The sequence below is a fragment of the Rhinolophus sinicus genome, chromosome 1, assembly GCF_057876585.1.
Source record: "Rhinolophus sinicus isolate RSI-liver-muscle chromosome 1, RSI-T2T, whole genome shotgun sequence".
In the NCBI taxonomy this organism is placed as follows: domain Eukaryota; kingdom Metazoa; phylum Chordata; class Mammalia; order Chiroptera; family Rhinolophidae; genus Rhinolophus; species Rhinolophus sinicus.
The window spans coordinates 14,297,265-14,313,686 of record NC_142501.1 but is presented as its reverse complement, the minus strand read 5'-3'; the positions used below and the strand labels follow the sequence as shown (position 1 = coordinate 14,313,686).

General features: G+C 49.9%; 1 protein-coding gene across 4 annotated transcripts in view; it reads right to left on the bottom strand.

Annotated features, from left to right (window-relative positions):
• The window catches only part of LARGE1 (LARGE xylosyl- and glucuronyltransferase 1), a 489,591-nt gene that overhangs the window by 5,497 nt on the left and 467,672 nt on the right, over positions 1-16,422 (bottom strand). For all 4 annotated transcript variants that reach the window (XM_019728420.3, XM_019728419.3, XM_019728416.3 and 1 more), the window contains exon 13: positions 1,246-1,392. In XM_019728420.3, coding sequence (XP_019583979.1) covers positions 1,246-1,392 — 147 coding nt within the window. The remainder of the gene's footprint in view (positions 1-1,245; positions 1,393-16,422) is intronic.

Genomic DNA, 16,422 nt, shown 5'->3' with positions numbered 1-16,422 from the left:
AAATGAGCTGGTCACAGTGCCCACTACATGGTAAGCACTCAATCAATGGGAGTTGTTATTATTTCTTTCTGAAAATAAAGAAGGCTTGCTTTAGGGGGATAATAACTCTATCAGGCTACTTTCCAAAATTCTGGATAGAGGAAGAAGGCTGGAGTTTGAGTCCTGGCTCCACCAGGGTCCCTCCACTCCTCCATTTAGTGATCTCTATAAAATGTGAAAAAGGATCATCTCTGAGTTGTTGAATGAATAACCTGTCTCATAGTTATTGTCACAAAATAAAGTTTGAGAAAACCTTCTAGAAACTTCCAGTAACTTGACAGTGGTCTGAAAACCTGTTGCTCTTACAATCTTTTCAATAAAATTCAAACGGCCTACAAACATATGTTTTCTTTTTTAGCTCCAAGGAAGTGTTGGCCACGGGTTCGTTGTTCAAAATGGAGGCCTGTCTTTAAAATAGGAGAAGGACGCAGCGGCTCTGTCTTCAGACTGCTCTGCCAAGAGACCCAGCAGGATTCCTATTTGTCCCCGGGGTGCCACCCTTAATGCCGCAGCCTGTCCCTGGGGGACGGAACCCACTTACACCTGTGCAGTCGTACAGACTCCCTGGGCACGTTGGTAGAGGGGAGGGTAGGTCCCCTGAGATGTTCCTGCAGGACTTAGGGACCTAGGAGACCAGGAAGGTAGGGCTTTGTCTGAAACTGTCACTTGGGCAACAGGAAAGTCAGCTGCCACATGCGCTGTGTCCAATCTTAGAGTCATTTTCGTGACTTTAGTTAATGAAGTTACTGAGAACCTTGGAGAACAGACCACTCACAAATCCACACACACACACAGAAAAACAAAAGACAAAAAAGAAAAGGGAAGCAACAGCCATGGTGCTAACAGGATGAAACCCACTGACCAGATGAATGAATAAACAAGCAAACGAAAGACAGAATCTGGAGGCAGCAGACAGGAGCAGGAGACTAAACTGAGTCAAGTACGTACAGAATAAGCTGCCTTTCCCACTCAACATTCCTATCCTTCCATCTGGACGCCTAAGGCCTATCACCCATGTTCAAAACAAAGTACATGCATGTGGGAAGAGAAAGAACAGTCCAAGGATACAGTATGGGGCCAGGGATGCTTTTGGGGGCCTTAAAATGGTCTAACGCTAAGCAACAAACTTCGGGGCCAATAGCATAGGAACCTGGGTTTCCCAGAAGCGAGAAGGCCTTCAGGCACCCCCAGGAGGCAGCGACTCACCTGAATGTGAAGAGCGTCCCCATGTCCAGCATGGACAGCAGCTCTGCTTTCGACTTGGGGAAAGACAGCCGGTAGCGCAGCGTCTCAAATGCAGGGATGATCATTGCTTTCTTGGTGTTGGCGAGGTCGAGCTGGATGACAGACTTCCTGAAAAGAAAGGGCAGGTGGAGACCGGGTCCCTGTGAGGCCAGGCAAAGGCCTTCCCCACACGAGGGCAGGGAGGTGGAGGAGAGAAAGCCCAAACCAGCCTCTCAGTGTAGAGATGGGGAAACTGAGGCCCAGGGAGGCCAAGCAGCTTGCCCAATACCACTCTGGAGTCCAGAGTAGAACTGCTGTCTCTGAGCCAGAAAGTGGAGTCTTCCTGGGGAGTGAACAGAGGGCAGGCCAGATGGGAGGGGTGGGGGGGCCCTCCCTCCCTTTTGTAGTGCATGCCCCTGTCCAAGCCAAGTATGGTAGGCAGGTCTCCAAGGAATCACAGGGATTGGAGCCCAGCCTGCTGGGTCCACTGGGCTGGCCACACACTCCTACTGCACCACTGGCCACATGGGGACAGCTGGACATACAGTTGACAAGAGAATCACTAACTGGGGCATTTCTGGGTCCCATCTCTGTGACTCCTCAACCTCTTGAATGCTCATCCTCCAGACCCCAAGCCTTTAAACGGGCCACACCCACCCCATGGAACCAGTACAAGAGTGTTGGTGCCCAATGCACTGGTGGAAAGTTCCCCAAGTTCTCATTCACTTCGACCTTTGAGCCTGGCCTGCTCTGCTCCTGGGAGACCCAATCCCTTCCCTTCTGGATTTGTCTGCCAATTCCCAACTCTGTGGCCATCACTTGGACAGGGAGAAAGGTCCCTCTCCAGAGGGCCACAGAGCAGGAGGCTTGTAAACAACACAGACAGAACTTGAATCCTGGCTCTGTCGCTTTGTAAGTCTTGCCATAATTTAGCTTCTCACTACGTCAGGTTTCTCCTCCCTGAAACAGGGCACTGCATCTGCCTCCTGGAGCTCCTGGGAAACTGAACAAGGCAACATGCATCCTGGCTGGCACACATGGCACGTGGCAGACTCATGGCCACAGATGGTCACTACTGTGCTGCAGTGCTGTCATCATGCCCTGGCTCGACCTTGCCCGATCTCTTTTGGCCATGACCTTGGTACTTCCTTCTGCCTTCCTGCTCAGACCACTGACGAAGACCAACATGGGCCTCTGCTTGTATTCTCTGAAGTAGAGACAGCTGTCTACTCTGGGTTAATGCGAGGCACTGGAAGCCATTTTGCAAACTACTGGAAGCAGCCGCGCTCCGTAACAATACACCTGTACTGTGAAAGTAACTTGACGCAACAGACTTCCACCCTGTGCGAGCCCAGGCCAGTGTGGGGCAAGAGCAGAGCGCCCGGTCAAGAAGGACGTCAGCAGGCTCGGTATCAGCGAATGAAGACAGGGGCCCTGGACCCGGTCAGAACAAGGAAACCACCCGTGGGTCAGGGGTTGCACCAGTTCCCAGTGGAGAGGGGATAGTTACGAGATGGACTGCATGTTGAGGTCAGAATCCTCTGATTATCATTCATAGGTCACTCTTTACAATTATGTTTAAGTTAACGATATACCAAATGACACATGGCCCTCGTGTCATTATTTCAGGGGAGAGTCATAAAGGATAGACACCAAGATAGAATCGGGGTGTGCTATACTCGGCCGGTTGGAGGGCCAGAGAGTTCTGGCTTGCACGCTCTCCCCCTCTGTCTCTCTGATAAATGACTTCACCATTTTCAGACATCCAAGAGGCCCTCATCCACGGCCAGGCATTCTTTTTCACATAATCCTTCACTCAACACAGGCAGAGTTGGGGATTGTCACTTTTGCCCCAGGAAAGGTGTGTACCTCATCTATTGATTCTGGGTGTTGGGGACAGAACACATGTATCTAAAGAATATTCTTGGACCAGGATGACCAAGCCTGAAGAGTAGGGAGGGAAGGTGTCCCGGCACTGATGGGTGGCTGCTATTCATTCAACACTTGCTGAGCACCTACTATGTGCTGGGCACTGTGCTAGGCACATGGAAACACTGAGTGAGCAAAACAGCCAAAGTCTTTTCCCGCCTGGTACTTACATTCTTATCTTAAATATTTCAGGATGTTAAAGGCCTGTGATTGCACATGCAGCTAATTAAAGACATGAATGCTATGGAAATAGAGTGGGAGGTTGGGAGGGCTGAATTACAAAGGGAATAGGCAAGTGTCTACACACGTGCACAACAGAGATGTAGCAACGTGGAAGTCTCTATCTATAAAAGCCTCAAATAACGATCACAATCACGGTTATTACAGTAGCTCCTTCTTCGAGTGCCCTGCTCAAAGATAAGGCCCCTTCTCATGGCCCCTGTACATAGGGGCAGCTCCCAGAGCGATGCAGTCCCCCGGGAAGCCTAGGGCAGGGCAGACTGTTCAGGAGAAGAGAGCTGACTCCCGCTGAACAAATCCATTTCTCACTCTCGGAAATTTGGACGAAGAAGCAGAGACTGGAAACCACGGGGCTGACCTGCAGTAATACCGGCCAGCACTCCAGAGCCTTCTGCAATTCTGCTGCAAAGGGGTCCAGAGCTGCGTGGGTTAATTAAGGTCTCAAGTGTTGGTTTTACAAATCCTATGTTGATCTTAAAAGATTTACCAGTCAACCATTTTTTGTTCTGTTTTCCTTGGATTTCGTTTTATTTTAATTAAGCTGCCTACTGTTGGTTTCTGTTGCTTGCAACCAAACAATCCTGAATGACAGTGCGAGGCCCAGAGTAAATTAGACCCGGTAAGCAGCATGCCTTATGTGGAGTCCTAGAAAGCCTCATCTGCCTTCTTCACAGACAGCATCAGACTCTGGAGTGCTTTCTGCAAATTCCCTTTAATCTCACTGGAACACAAACTGCCAGGAAGATGGATTTGTCACTAGATAGGTCCATTTCAGACTCAGTTGAAGGAGGTTTCGATATTGATGTCCTGAACACGTCTCATTATAAAGTTGTTTCAGCAATAAAGTGGATTCGGGGACCAGCCTCTGAGCACATCTGCTCATTGAGATGGTAATGGCAGCCCGGGCCCTTCTGCCTCTTAGTACACCCCACCCTGGCTGGGGCTGACCACCTAGGGTTGCATAATTAGCTGCCACCATTGATCTGGAAAGCGAGTCCTGCAGGCCATGGCGTGTTTCAAACGCAGAATCTTCTGGGAACAGAGGGGCAGTCTGTAGTCTGGTGAGGTGAGAAGGTTGGACTAGGAGCCAGCCCTGACACGCTGAGTGACTTTGGGTGACTTCGTTCACCCCTCTCAGACTGCTACATCTAGATGATTAAAACGGAAAGATTTTGGAAGGCAGTCGGGCATAGTAGCAATCAGACTAACCTGGTTTCTATCTCTGGCTCCACCACGCCTCCTGGGCAAGTCTCTTTAACCGCACTGAGTCTCAGAGTTCACGCTCTTGTTAAACATTGTGACGATGAAAAGCGCAAGAGCATGTGGAAGTGCTTGGGGCCACGCCTGGTGCATAGTGAGCACTGAGGACACGATGGTCACTACCTACGATGGCTAATGGCATGTGTCACCTTGGCTAGGTTATGACGCGCAGCTGTTTGGTCAAACACTTGCCTAGGTGTTGCTGTGAGCTGTTTTGTGGATGTCATTAACATTTACAATCATTTGACTTTAAATTATGGCCCTTAGCTGCCATCATGCGAGTGGGCCTCATCCAATCAGTTGAAGGCCTTAAGAGCAAGCACTGAGCTTTCCTGGAGAAGGTGGCATTCTGGCTCAAGACTGTAATACTGAACTTCCAGCCTGATGGCCTCTCCTATGGATTTCTAACTTGCCAATCCCCACAATTCCTTATAATAACCATCCATCCATCCATCCATCCATCCATCCATCCATCCATCCATCCGATTGGTTCTGTTTCTTTGAAGAATCCCGAATGATAGATTATCCTTGCTTCTTGTCCAAGAACCCTTCAGGAATATTTACAACCTACCACAGAATTTTTGGACTGAATAACTCTTAAAAGAAACTCTAGGTATCTACTGAAGTAATGCAGACCCCTGCTGCTGTGATGGAAGGTACAGCGAACACAAGTGACTTGGAACCAGCCAACACTGGGTTCGAATCTTGCCTGTCACTCTCTCTTATGACCTTGGGCACGATGCTCAAATTCTCCTGGCCACAGGTTCCCTATCCGTAACATGGAGATGATAACGTGTATCTCTTGTCAATCAGGGTTGCTGTCAGGATGAAATGAGAATCACCCTAGAGCCTGACAACAGCGTCTGACTTAGAATGATGACCAGATGAGCCCCCTCCCTCTTTCCTGGGTCAGTTTCCTGGTGGGCCTGTTGCAAGAGGAAGAGAGGGAGCAGAGGACTCAGAAAAGGCAACAGATTGCTCTAACAGGACAGATTTTTGGCTTGCCAGCCTGCTTGTCTATGGAAACAGTTTATTAGATCGTAGGCTCCAGCCAGCTCTCCGAGTCTTTCCTCGTGTCAATCACAGTTCCAGTGTCCCTGACAGAGCAAATTCACTGCATCCCGTCTGTGGAGCTGACCAGGGGAAAAACTGTCAGCTGGGCAGTGTCTATGTTTGAAATCCCCCGGTCTCCTCTCCTCCTTTGGCCTCTCCTTTCCACTTGCCCAAGTATGGAAATAGTTCATCGCCTGTTTGGTTCCCCCTCGGGAAAGCTGGTAAGTCAGTACCTGGCTTTCCCTGCCAGCCGAGGGGGTGGAGGTGGCAGAGCCTGGGGGCTCTCATGAGGCTCAGTGTTAAGTCAAAGAAACAGCATGAAAGGGTGGACTGTTAGGTAAATGCGCTTCCTGGCGCTTGAAATTACCCAGCTGGTCCTGGCAGTTGATCCTGTGCACACGCACTAATTGTGTAACACACACACAGACACCCTTCCTCCCTCCATCTCTCTTTTAACCCCATCCTTTGCCCCAGAGGCAGGTCTCTATCACCAAGAAAACAGCCCAAGTGTTTGAAGAGATTATGGGAGATTGTGAAGAGATCATGGGAAAGGATCTCAGAGAAACAAGAAACAAGGACATACTGCGTAGCTCTGAGGAGTTCACCTCACCAGTGGGGAGGGCGAAGGCCAGGCTGCGGAGGTTCACACCTGGCTAATTACTTAACCTCTTTGTTCCCATTTCCGTATCTGTAAAGATGGGGATGGCGATAGCGGCACTCATCTCAGAGGGTATTTGTGAGCATCAGACGATGTAAAGGAAAGTGAGAAAGCAGAGCTGAGTTTCAGCAGGAAGAAGAGGTGTTGGAATCATTTCCTGTTTGGGTCTGTCTATACTGGGGGCACAGCCAACGCAGATGGCTGTGGGGCTCGGCCAGTGCTGGAAAGGGCCGGTGTGGGCTTGTGGAGAGGCAGGCAGGCTGGTCGAGGCAGTGGCCACAACGCTTCAGGTTGGGGAGACGAAAGGGCAGTGAAGGGCGGGGGACGCGAGACCTGGGAAGCTGTGCCAGCATCTTTACGCGCTTCGACTCCAGCCGTGCGGCTGCCACGAGGGTCTCCACGTGGCCCGGTACTCGGAGGTTTCAGGAAAAGCCCACTAAAGTGATTTTCAACACATTTGAGGGCCGGCTGTCTCTCAGGGGATGCCCGTTTGAAGGGAGGCTGAATAGTGAGAAAAAGAACATAATCTTTGAAATCGGATGATGTAGAACCTCTCTTAACTCCACCGCGTCACTAATTGTGTAATCATGGGTAATTTTCTGAACTCTCTTTTGTTTCCTTATCTTGATAATAATAAATACTTCATAGATTTGGTGATTAAGAGAAGCAAGATAAGATATTCATTGATTAATGAATATTTATGAAGCCAGGCATAGCTATTGGGTCCAGAGCTGAATGAATAGATATAACCGCTGTCTTTACAGAGCTCAGTGCAGGGAGGTGCGGAGGGAGGGAGACGGGCAGGACTCGGGTATAGTCATGGAGAATTTCCCACCACCGAGCTGTGTTCTGACTAAGAAGCAGTGGTTAACCAGGTCAGGAGAGGGGGTTCTAGGTATCTGGAAAGCTCTGAAAATAAGAAAGCATATAGGGTTTGGGGAAACTGGATTTCGTAGAGCATGCCTGGTACATTGTAAGAAATGGTCATAAAAGTGCTTCCATGTATTCAATATTCACTGTGCTAAGTGCTCTGTATACGTTCCTTCTTTAATCATTGCAACCTACGATATAGGTACTGGCCTTCCCCGTTTACCAAGGAAGACATTCAAAGCCTGAGAACTTCAGTAACTTGTCTTATAACCGTTAGTAGTTATCACCATTATCATCATTGCATTCATTAAGGCTGTGCCAGCTTAGAAATAAGCTGGAAAGATAAAAAATCATAGGGTCTAATTGAGCCCAATCTGTTATGCTGGTGACTTTACAGTTGGAGCCAGGGGCTTTTTGGAGTTTGTGGAGACGGTAGGGATGGCAGAGTGGCAGGGGAAGCTGCTGCCTGCACGCTATACGTCTTCATTGGCAATCTCATCCCCATGGCACATACCACCTCGGAGCAGCTAAGTGGGGCAGAGGCCAGAACACCAGCAGTGTTTGGAGATGTGGAGACACGCGCACCAGCCTATTGGCTTACTGAGCCTCCTACACTAGCCATTTCCTTTTGTTACCCGTTCCCGTTGCTTCTCAAACTACTAGAGTCTGCTGTTAACTCCCTGGATCTAGCCAAGGTCAGTGACGTCCCCCTCATTGTCAAATCGAACAGAATTTTCTCTCCATTGTCATCTTTCTTGACGCCTCTTTCTATGTGGTGCTAAAGACTACTTCCTCTGTCCTTAGCTTGAGAACACCACCCCACAATTCTGGGGAGCATCTCCCCACTCTCTCTGGCTTAGATCAGGGTAGCTGCTTTGTGCATCAGCCCTCTGGATGCTGGTTACCATTCGGGTACCTCTTGTTGTCTCTACCCCTGGGGCAGGCATAGGGGAGCCTCACGCTGTGCCCATGTGAGCTTCTGCTCCTGTAACAGAATTGGCTGAGTCGATTTCTCTGTGGAGGTGCCATGAATGGCTAGGCTGATGCTGACAAGTGACAAACTGCTGGGAACCATGGTGCTGACGGCCCTGGGGCTGCTGTCAGGACTCCAGGAGAGAACGAGACTTGTTGCCTCTGAGAGTCTTGGATTTCCACATTCCGGCCACAGCATCAAATGTCAGGGAGCTCGTTGTTTAATCAAACCCAAGTTGTAAGGAATCCAAGCTTCTCTTGTCCAAGTTCCCAGGGACTTATATGAAAGTTATATTCAAGGGGGATGGGAGGAGGGAAAGACACTTGTGCTGGAGTGTCCATCTGTCCCAGAAATGGCAGAGCAGCGTCACTCTTTGCTTAAGGCTTTGTGAACAGCCAATGAGCTGCCTGCCGCCCTGTGTCTCCCTTGACCACCTGTGCTGGCCTGGATGTGTCCCCTTTGATGACGGGCCTTCTCTAGGATGGGTACATCCCAGGCTATTTATGTCACTGGGGATGGCGGGTGGTGATAACATGCAGTTTGCCTGTGTAGGTACCTGTCAGCTCTCCTAGGCTTGAGGTGAGGGACAAGCCTCCTTCATGGCTTTGTTTCTAAGTCTGGTCCACTGCCAGGCACACAGGCGGTGCTCAATAAATACACAGGGAATGAAGGACTCAATCTGTCATTGTCATCTGTGGCAGAGGGGATGGTACTGTGAAGAGGGCCTCCTGGAAATGAGAGCTGGGTTGAAATTGTAGTTCTGCCACTTAAATACATAGGGCCTTTGGGGAAATTGAGCTGCATTTTAATCTTCTCACTTGTGTAATGGGAATGAAAGCACTTATTGTTGACTAGGTTGTCATAAAAAGGTAAGGTTTGTCAAACGCCTAGCATAGCGCCTGGTACACGGAGGGCACCTGTAAATGTCTCTTCCTTCCTGGGTCCTTCATGGACTGCCTGTGCGGAGAGGTGGGCGCAGCTGGGTGGTCCCTGTGTGAAGAGAAAGCTGAGGCCTGGGCCTGAGATTCACCCGTACTTTTCGGATTTCAGCTTTTTCCTGGAATTGGCATGTGGGCCTGGTGCAAACAACCAGGGAGGGAGCTGACATGGTGAGCAGCAGCGGGACGAATGTGGCCACAGGTTCAATCAAACAGTGAGGGGCAGGGAAGGGCATTCCTGTGTGCATGTGTGTGTGTATGTGTGTGAGTGCACACGTGTGTGCGTGACTCAGGGAAACTACGAGAAACCCTGTTGTCGTCAGCTGCCCCCTCACCCACCCCTTTAAGTTACCTCGATTCCACAGTACTAGATGCAAGCGTGGCTTTCAACCACAGCAATGGGAAATCACCTGAATAACACCTCTGGGGACTCAGCCACTCACCTCAGGGTGGGGAGGGAGGAAGGAGCAGAGTTATGCTGGGCTCATTAACTGCTCCGGTAATGGTGGAGGCCCAGCCCACCCTTCTTCACACCCCTGAACTGGAGGCCGGGTAATAGGGTTTGCTTGGATTCTATTACAGATGCCTGGAAAATGAGCTCCTGACAGACAGGCTTCCCGGAGGTGTGTGAGGACAAAAGCCAGGACTTGCAAATGAGGGAGATAAGGCTGCCCACAGAGTATACAGGAAAACGCAGGCATTATGGGAGAGGCCAGAGCCGGCAGAGTCAGCTGGACAGCCCAGCAAGAGGTGAGCCTAAACTGATGGCATTAACATACCCAGCAGGAGAACCTGTCCCTCAGGGAGGGGCAGGAAAGGAACAGGAGCTAGGAATGAGCTTTGGGGGTACATGCAAACACACACACACAAACCAGCTCCAGTTTATGGTGCCACGCTCTGTGCTAGCGACTCTGTGTTCACTACCTTATGTAATTCACAACCTCCTGAGTCACCCCTGTGTCATGGCTCCCTTGCCCGATGTTTACTGTTAGCCACCATGGCTAGGCATCGGGAGCGCTTTCTCTGGGCTGGCACTGCACTGTGGCACATGCTGGCTGTGGGTCACGGGAGGGGTGGGCACAGCTCTGAAGTCAAGAGGACGGCCCTGGGGCCGACTGTCCGGATGTGGGTCCTCCCTGGACACCACCACCAGCATGTGCTCTCCAGCAGGTTGCATCTTTGTGCCACAGGGTCTGCAACTGGGCTGTCGGGTTTGGGGAGGAATAAAGGGAATATCTCATGGAAAGGTTAAGACAGTTCTCCAGTGCACAGAATGCAGTTGATAAACGTCACCTGTGCTGACGATCATGGCCATCATGACGATGATGGAGACGGGCCCCACAGGCAACTGGGTCAATAAACAGAATAAACACAGACCGCCTCTGGATAAGCGTAGGAAAAGCTCGTCCACTCGGTAATGCTGTGCTTAGGGGCATGTTAGTTAAGCTAAATGTCCTCACCTGTACCATGAATGGTGCTGTTCAATGACAAACTACACGGGCATGTGCTTGTAACAGCCTGGCACATAGTAAGTGCTCAATAAACATTAAATGCTAGATGCAGAATTAAAATGAGGAATTAACCTACGGAAATGCCACCTGGTAATGTTTCTTGGGAGGCAGCCAGCGGGCCTTGCTCAGTGCCACCTCTACTGGCCTTGTCTGAATGCCTCACTCATTCAACAAGTGTTTATAGAGCAGCCATTATGTGCCAGGGGAAATGTGATGGGGGAGGGCGGTTAGACGTCATCCAGGAGAGAAGCGAACAAAACGGAAATGTGTCACTCCTGTGCTCTCTCAGAATGTAGTCTCCGCCCAGGGTGGCACGTTAGTCCCCTGGAAAGCAAGGACAATATCTGCAAAGCACAGCAGAGACGTTTTAAGCTTTAGGCATTGAACAAAGATGAGGATTCTGCAGGGTTGGTGAAAGAGGTGAGAAATCTGCCCCGTTGGACGGATGTGGAAGTCCCAGCTGAGGGGAGCAGTTTAGGCTCCCCACTTTTGATCCCTCTGCCATGCTGGAACATTCCTCAAACAAACCACGATACTTCATGCCTTGACACCTGTTAATACTTCAAGCCTGAACTCAACTACCACCTCTCTTCCGAGCCTGCCCTGCCCATTCACACTGGGTTACCTGCTTATGAGTCTGAGCTCCTGGATCTTTTCTCTCTGTATCTGTACTGCTGACAAAAACAGCCCCAGCAGCCCCTCTGGGGGGGGGGGCGCCCCCTAAATGTAAACCCCAAGAGGGCAGGAATCGGGCCTGCTCTGCTCACTGTGACAGCCCCAGCACCTAGGACAGCGCCTGGCCACAGCAGACATGCAATGTACATTCGTGCCATAAGGAATGTTCCAGGCATGGTGGTCGGTGCTTTCTGAATATGACTGCATTTAATCTTCCCAGAACCTTAAGAAGGAAGAAATAATATGAAAAAAGTGAGAGGAGTGAAGTGCCCTTCCCAAGGTCGAGTAAGTGCTGAGTAGAGTACTCAGCATTGAAATGCAGGTCTGAAGGACTCCAGGGACAGCACTGTCACAAAGCAGCACACTGCCTGGCACACAGTAGGTCCTCACAAAGTATTTTTTTTTGAATGCATGAATATGAGTATACAGTTTCTCACTGTATAAGAAAGAAAATCGAGAAGGTTAAACAAAGTGACCCAGGCTGTACTCGAGGTGGCAGGGTCTGCAACGGTAGGGGGTGAGGGTGGGGGCCTGGCAAAGAAGTTCAATCCTGAGTGCTGGGAATAGGTCAAAGGACAGAAAACTCACTTCTGCTGAGTACCTACTATACCCCGCAAGAGGCTATTAGCCGCTTTAATAATTGAGGAGACAGAGGGTTGGGGGACTAAGTACGCTCCCCAAGTCACATACTTGATATGTACGCCAGAATCTGAATTCAAAAGCAGGTCTGCCATGCCCTGCTGAATTTCACTTGACATTTCTGAAATCAAGAGTGAAAGCTGCACACCTCCAAGCTTGTTCTTTAAAAGAAAAGGTGAAGGGGTGGAAGAGAGATTTTCGTGAAACTCTGTAGCTATGCCCATGCATATAACGGATTTCATTATTTTCCAATTGATCTGTTTGCTTTTGCTGTGATATTACCCGGTTGCTAAGCAGCTGCTCAGGGAGCTATGATGCTGAACTTTTTTGGTACCCAAGCAGGCCCCCAAAAGGGTGATATGAGTAAGTGTTTGGGGGTCCAATGAGAGAATGCCAGTCGGCCTGCTCTGGCATCCTGGGGTCTCATAGTGATCTGGCCCCTTCCATAAGGGAGCAGGTTGCTGCGGAAGGCAGGCCATCTTCCTCCTCTGACACTTACAGTTAACTGCTCTGGGGCCTCACTTTGGTCACCTGTAATAGCACGTAACCTCACACACAAGTGTGAGGACTACAGGTAATACATACAAAGCAGCTGGAAGAGTTGCTGGCACGTGATAAAGATTAAAAAATTATAACTATCCTCATTTTAAATAGTAATGGTTTAATAGTACTTAGGTATTATATTTTGTTGGACATCTATGCTAAAGAAGTCAGTCTCCCGGAGGGTCCACCAGCCTTTTGGGGTCCACGACCACGTCAGTAAACAGTACCCTTAAACACATCACGAACCAATGCAATAACGCTGGTCACGAAGCACATCTACTTTTAGTGTTTGGACCAGAAACAAATCTATCCCACCCACTGGAAAAAATTTTCCCTTAAGCCCATGGCAAGTCAATATGCTTAGCTTCATATGAAAAGGACAGTGCATGCTTATGTGGGCTTCTGACAGAATCATATCCCCTATCAGTTCTCAAAATTCCAGTGCCTAGGAATTACCTAGGTCAGAGGTCACAAACTAGTGGTCTGGAGTGGGGTGGGTGGTGCCACTCAGTCCAAGGAGATGTTGGTCTGGTTTAACAGTGTTCGGTTTTGTTTTTTTTTTTTAATTAGTTGCCAACATTAAAAATTAAAACATATGAAAATCTAGATTTCTAGCTCCTCTTGGAAAATATGAAGACCTCAGCCCTGCCCTCCACTCCCTCCAGAGCAGTAATTCCACAATTGAAATGGAGAGACGCCAGCTGCCTGAGACGGGCGCTGTAGTCTCCCTAGTGTATGACACTCAGCATTCTTGGCTCTTTTACACCAAGGTCCAGGCCCCTGTGGGCATGTGAGTTTGTGACTCCTCATAAAAGTCCATTCATTCATTTTTACAATGAGGACACAGGCTGAAAACAAGAGAATTGCTGGAAGTCACACAGTTTGCTACAGCACAGAATCCTTGCTCCAGCTCACAAACTGCAGCAAGGATTCCAGGGTCTCAGCCAGTGCCCTGCCTGCCGTAACACTCAGAGTCAATGCCACGATAGTCTCCTCAATCCAGGAATGACATGGGTACACAGACCAAGAGGGGCCAGCAGGAGAAACGTGCCAAAGCAGGAAGGACTTCTGGGCAGTCGGGGCACCTCAGAGGAAGTCCCACGTGGCAACATTTGCAAGAGCTTCCCTTTCAGAGTCCAGACTCCTCTGCAGACTGTCACTGACGTCAGCAGCAGAATCGCTCCCTGGTCCCTCTACCTGTCTCCGCTGCTACTTCTGATCCCATCACTGGGCCTCCATCATCTCTCCGTCTCTCACCTGGTGAATGCAGCAATCCCCTAACTTATCTCTCTTCTTCTGGGTCTACTGATTGTGATGCTTCCATGATGGAACCAGAATGTTCTTCCTCACATGCACACCGCATCATGCCATTCTCCCAGTGATTTTCCATTGCCCCTGCCTCATGAAGTCCAACGTCCTTAGCGTATTTTATGAGAAGTCCTGCAGGACCCACCCTGGCTTACATTTCTGGCCATGTCATCAGTGGATATCTCCCTTTAGCTAGAACATTGCTATCTCTACTGGCTAACTCCAATTCAGCCTTCAGGCCTCTGTTTCGATCTAACTTCTTCAGGCCATTCTTTCCTAAGCTCCCTCCAACCCTCAGATTAGCTTAATAATACCTGGACACCCTAATCACAGTACCTAAAGAACTTGCATCTTTAGTTTACTCTTTTTTCTGCTTTCTATATGCTCTGTGATTCCTCGCTGAGTGGCTCACAGATCTGGGAGCACATAGTAGGTGCCTTATAAATGTTTACCTACTAGATGAATGAAAAGATGAATAGATACTATGGACGGGGGAGAAGAAAAATCAGGAAGGTCACACTATCTTGTCACTTGGGATGGGCAAGTCCCTCCAGTTCTCTGGCCTCCGTTTCCGCATGTGTACTAAAAAAGGACTGGGCATCATCAGCTGTTCTCAACTCAGGGTCCCTGGATTTCTAGAGGGCCTGTGACGAAAGGAGTGGAGTTTTAGGAGCAATGTGCAATATTCCAGAACCCCTGAGCCATATACCCTGTGAAGGCAGCTAAGGGCCAACTAAAACATCAGCATTGAGTAAGGTCTTGATTAGCATTTAGTCATGTCTTTGATCAACACAACATAGGAAGACAACGTAAAAACACAATTTGCTCATGTGTAATGTTTTTCAAAATATGACGCCATGAGGTAAAACAGTACCACAGTGCTTGCATGGGGAGAGTAGAGAACACAGGCTTAAGATGGCGTCAGTTCACTCTTCCTGCGGAAGAGCCCCAGAAGGGTGGAGGATGGGCCACGGTCCAATCCTGAAGCCTCTTTCTTCTTGGTCAAGGCGGTCCTCATCCCCACCATTTGTTCCTTTGAGAGCCCAGCCTGACACCCAGAGCCTGTCACCCTGCAAACTGCAAGGCATCTAAATCTATTAGGAATCTGGGGCTGGAAGCCCTATCTGGCCACATGAGGGCGCCCTCATTCCACACACAGGGATTCCAAGGCCCAGCTAGAGCAGGAGCAAGACAGGGCCATTCCCAGTGCCCTGAGTGGGGGCCAGGAGTTGGGGTTCACAGGGCTCTGTGCCCCAGCGCATGCTGTTTGGGAAGATGAGTCCCACGCTCCCTGATGGAGGGTTATGCTGCCAAGCTGGCTTGCGCTGCTGTTCTGACCAGAGAGGCTGGAAGCGGCTCCTCTTGCTCACAGGGGGGGCTCTGAGGCCATGAACCCCTAAGCAAACCCCGGAAGCAAACATGGTTCAGAAGTGGACAGAGAACCCAGCTGCCTTCCCTAGAGAGAGCGGGGCAGGGAGGGTGCCCACACCACACGGACACGGGCTTCGGTACAAAAGGTTTCAACTCTTTAGGAAGTTATTTTAAGAGTGAGAGAGACAGAGACAGCAAGACAGAGAACGACTGAGTGAGAGACAGACAGACAGACAGACAGACACACAGAAAGGGAGGGCAAGAGGGAGAGAGCAGATTCTGCCCCATTTGGGGTAGTCAGAAACCTAAAACAGGCAGACACGCATGACGCAGAGCGGCCTTGTAGACTTGGAGTCTGGCAGATGCTGGTTCAAATCCGGGAGAAGCTATATGGACTTGGACGGGCTACTTTACACCTCTGAGCCTCACTATTCCCACAGTAAAAGGAGGTCACCATGCCTGCCTTTTCGACTTGATATGTGGATCCAGCCAGAGAATTAATGCGCAAACCCCCTCTCATGGTGCCTGGTGCAGAGAAGCACTGACTCAGTAGCAGAGACCAGCCACGCTGACCGACGACAGTAACAAAGGACAAAAAAACTGTTTGACCATTTGCACCTGTGACTTTAGTTTCCTCATGTGGGACTGTAGGGCTATATGAAGTCATAGCCCCGTTCAGTTCAGATCGTTTGTTATTCCATAAAAATGTCACTTCCCACATGGCCACGTAAGCCTTTCACGAGCCCAGTGCTTTCTCCAGCCCTCTGCCCGGGGACAGACGGGGAGGGTCACTGGAGAGTCAGAGAGGTGGCCGTGGTGGCCAGGGAGCACAGGCCTGGAGTCAGGCTGGCCGTGCTGTGTCCTCAGGTCCCATTTTACCTGGTGTGTCACCTTGGGCTAACGGCTTTCAGCCTCACTCCTGCAGTCTCCCATGGGGACAATGAAGATAAGTAGTCCCCACGGCAGGGACTGCAGGGGGAGGGACGCAATCCTACTTGTCAGTCACTCAGAACAGTGCCCGACACTCTGCAAGCCGTCATCATCACTTTGATTTGTTTCACAGAATAGGCAATGATCTTTCTAGAATGGCTAGAGGAAGGTCGTCTGACCCAAAACTAAAAGACAAAAGGGATGCTTCTCAGACCAAGCTCTGCCACTAACCTTTCATGAGGCAAACTGGGGATCTAGTCT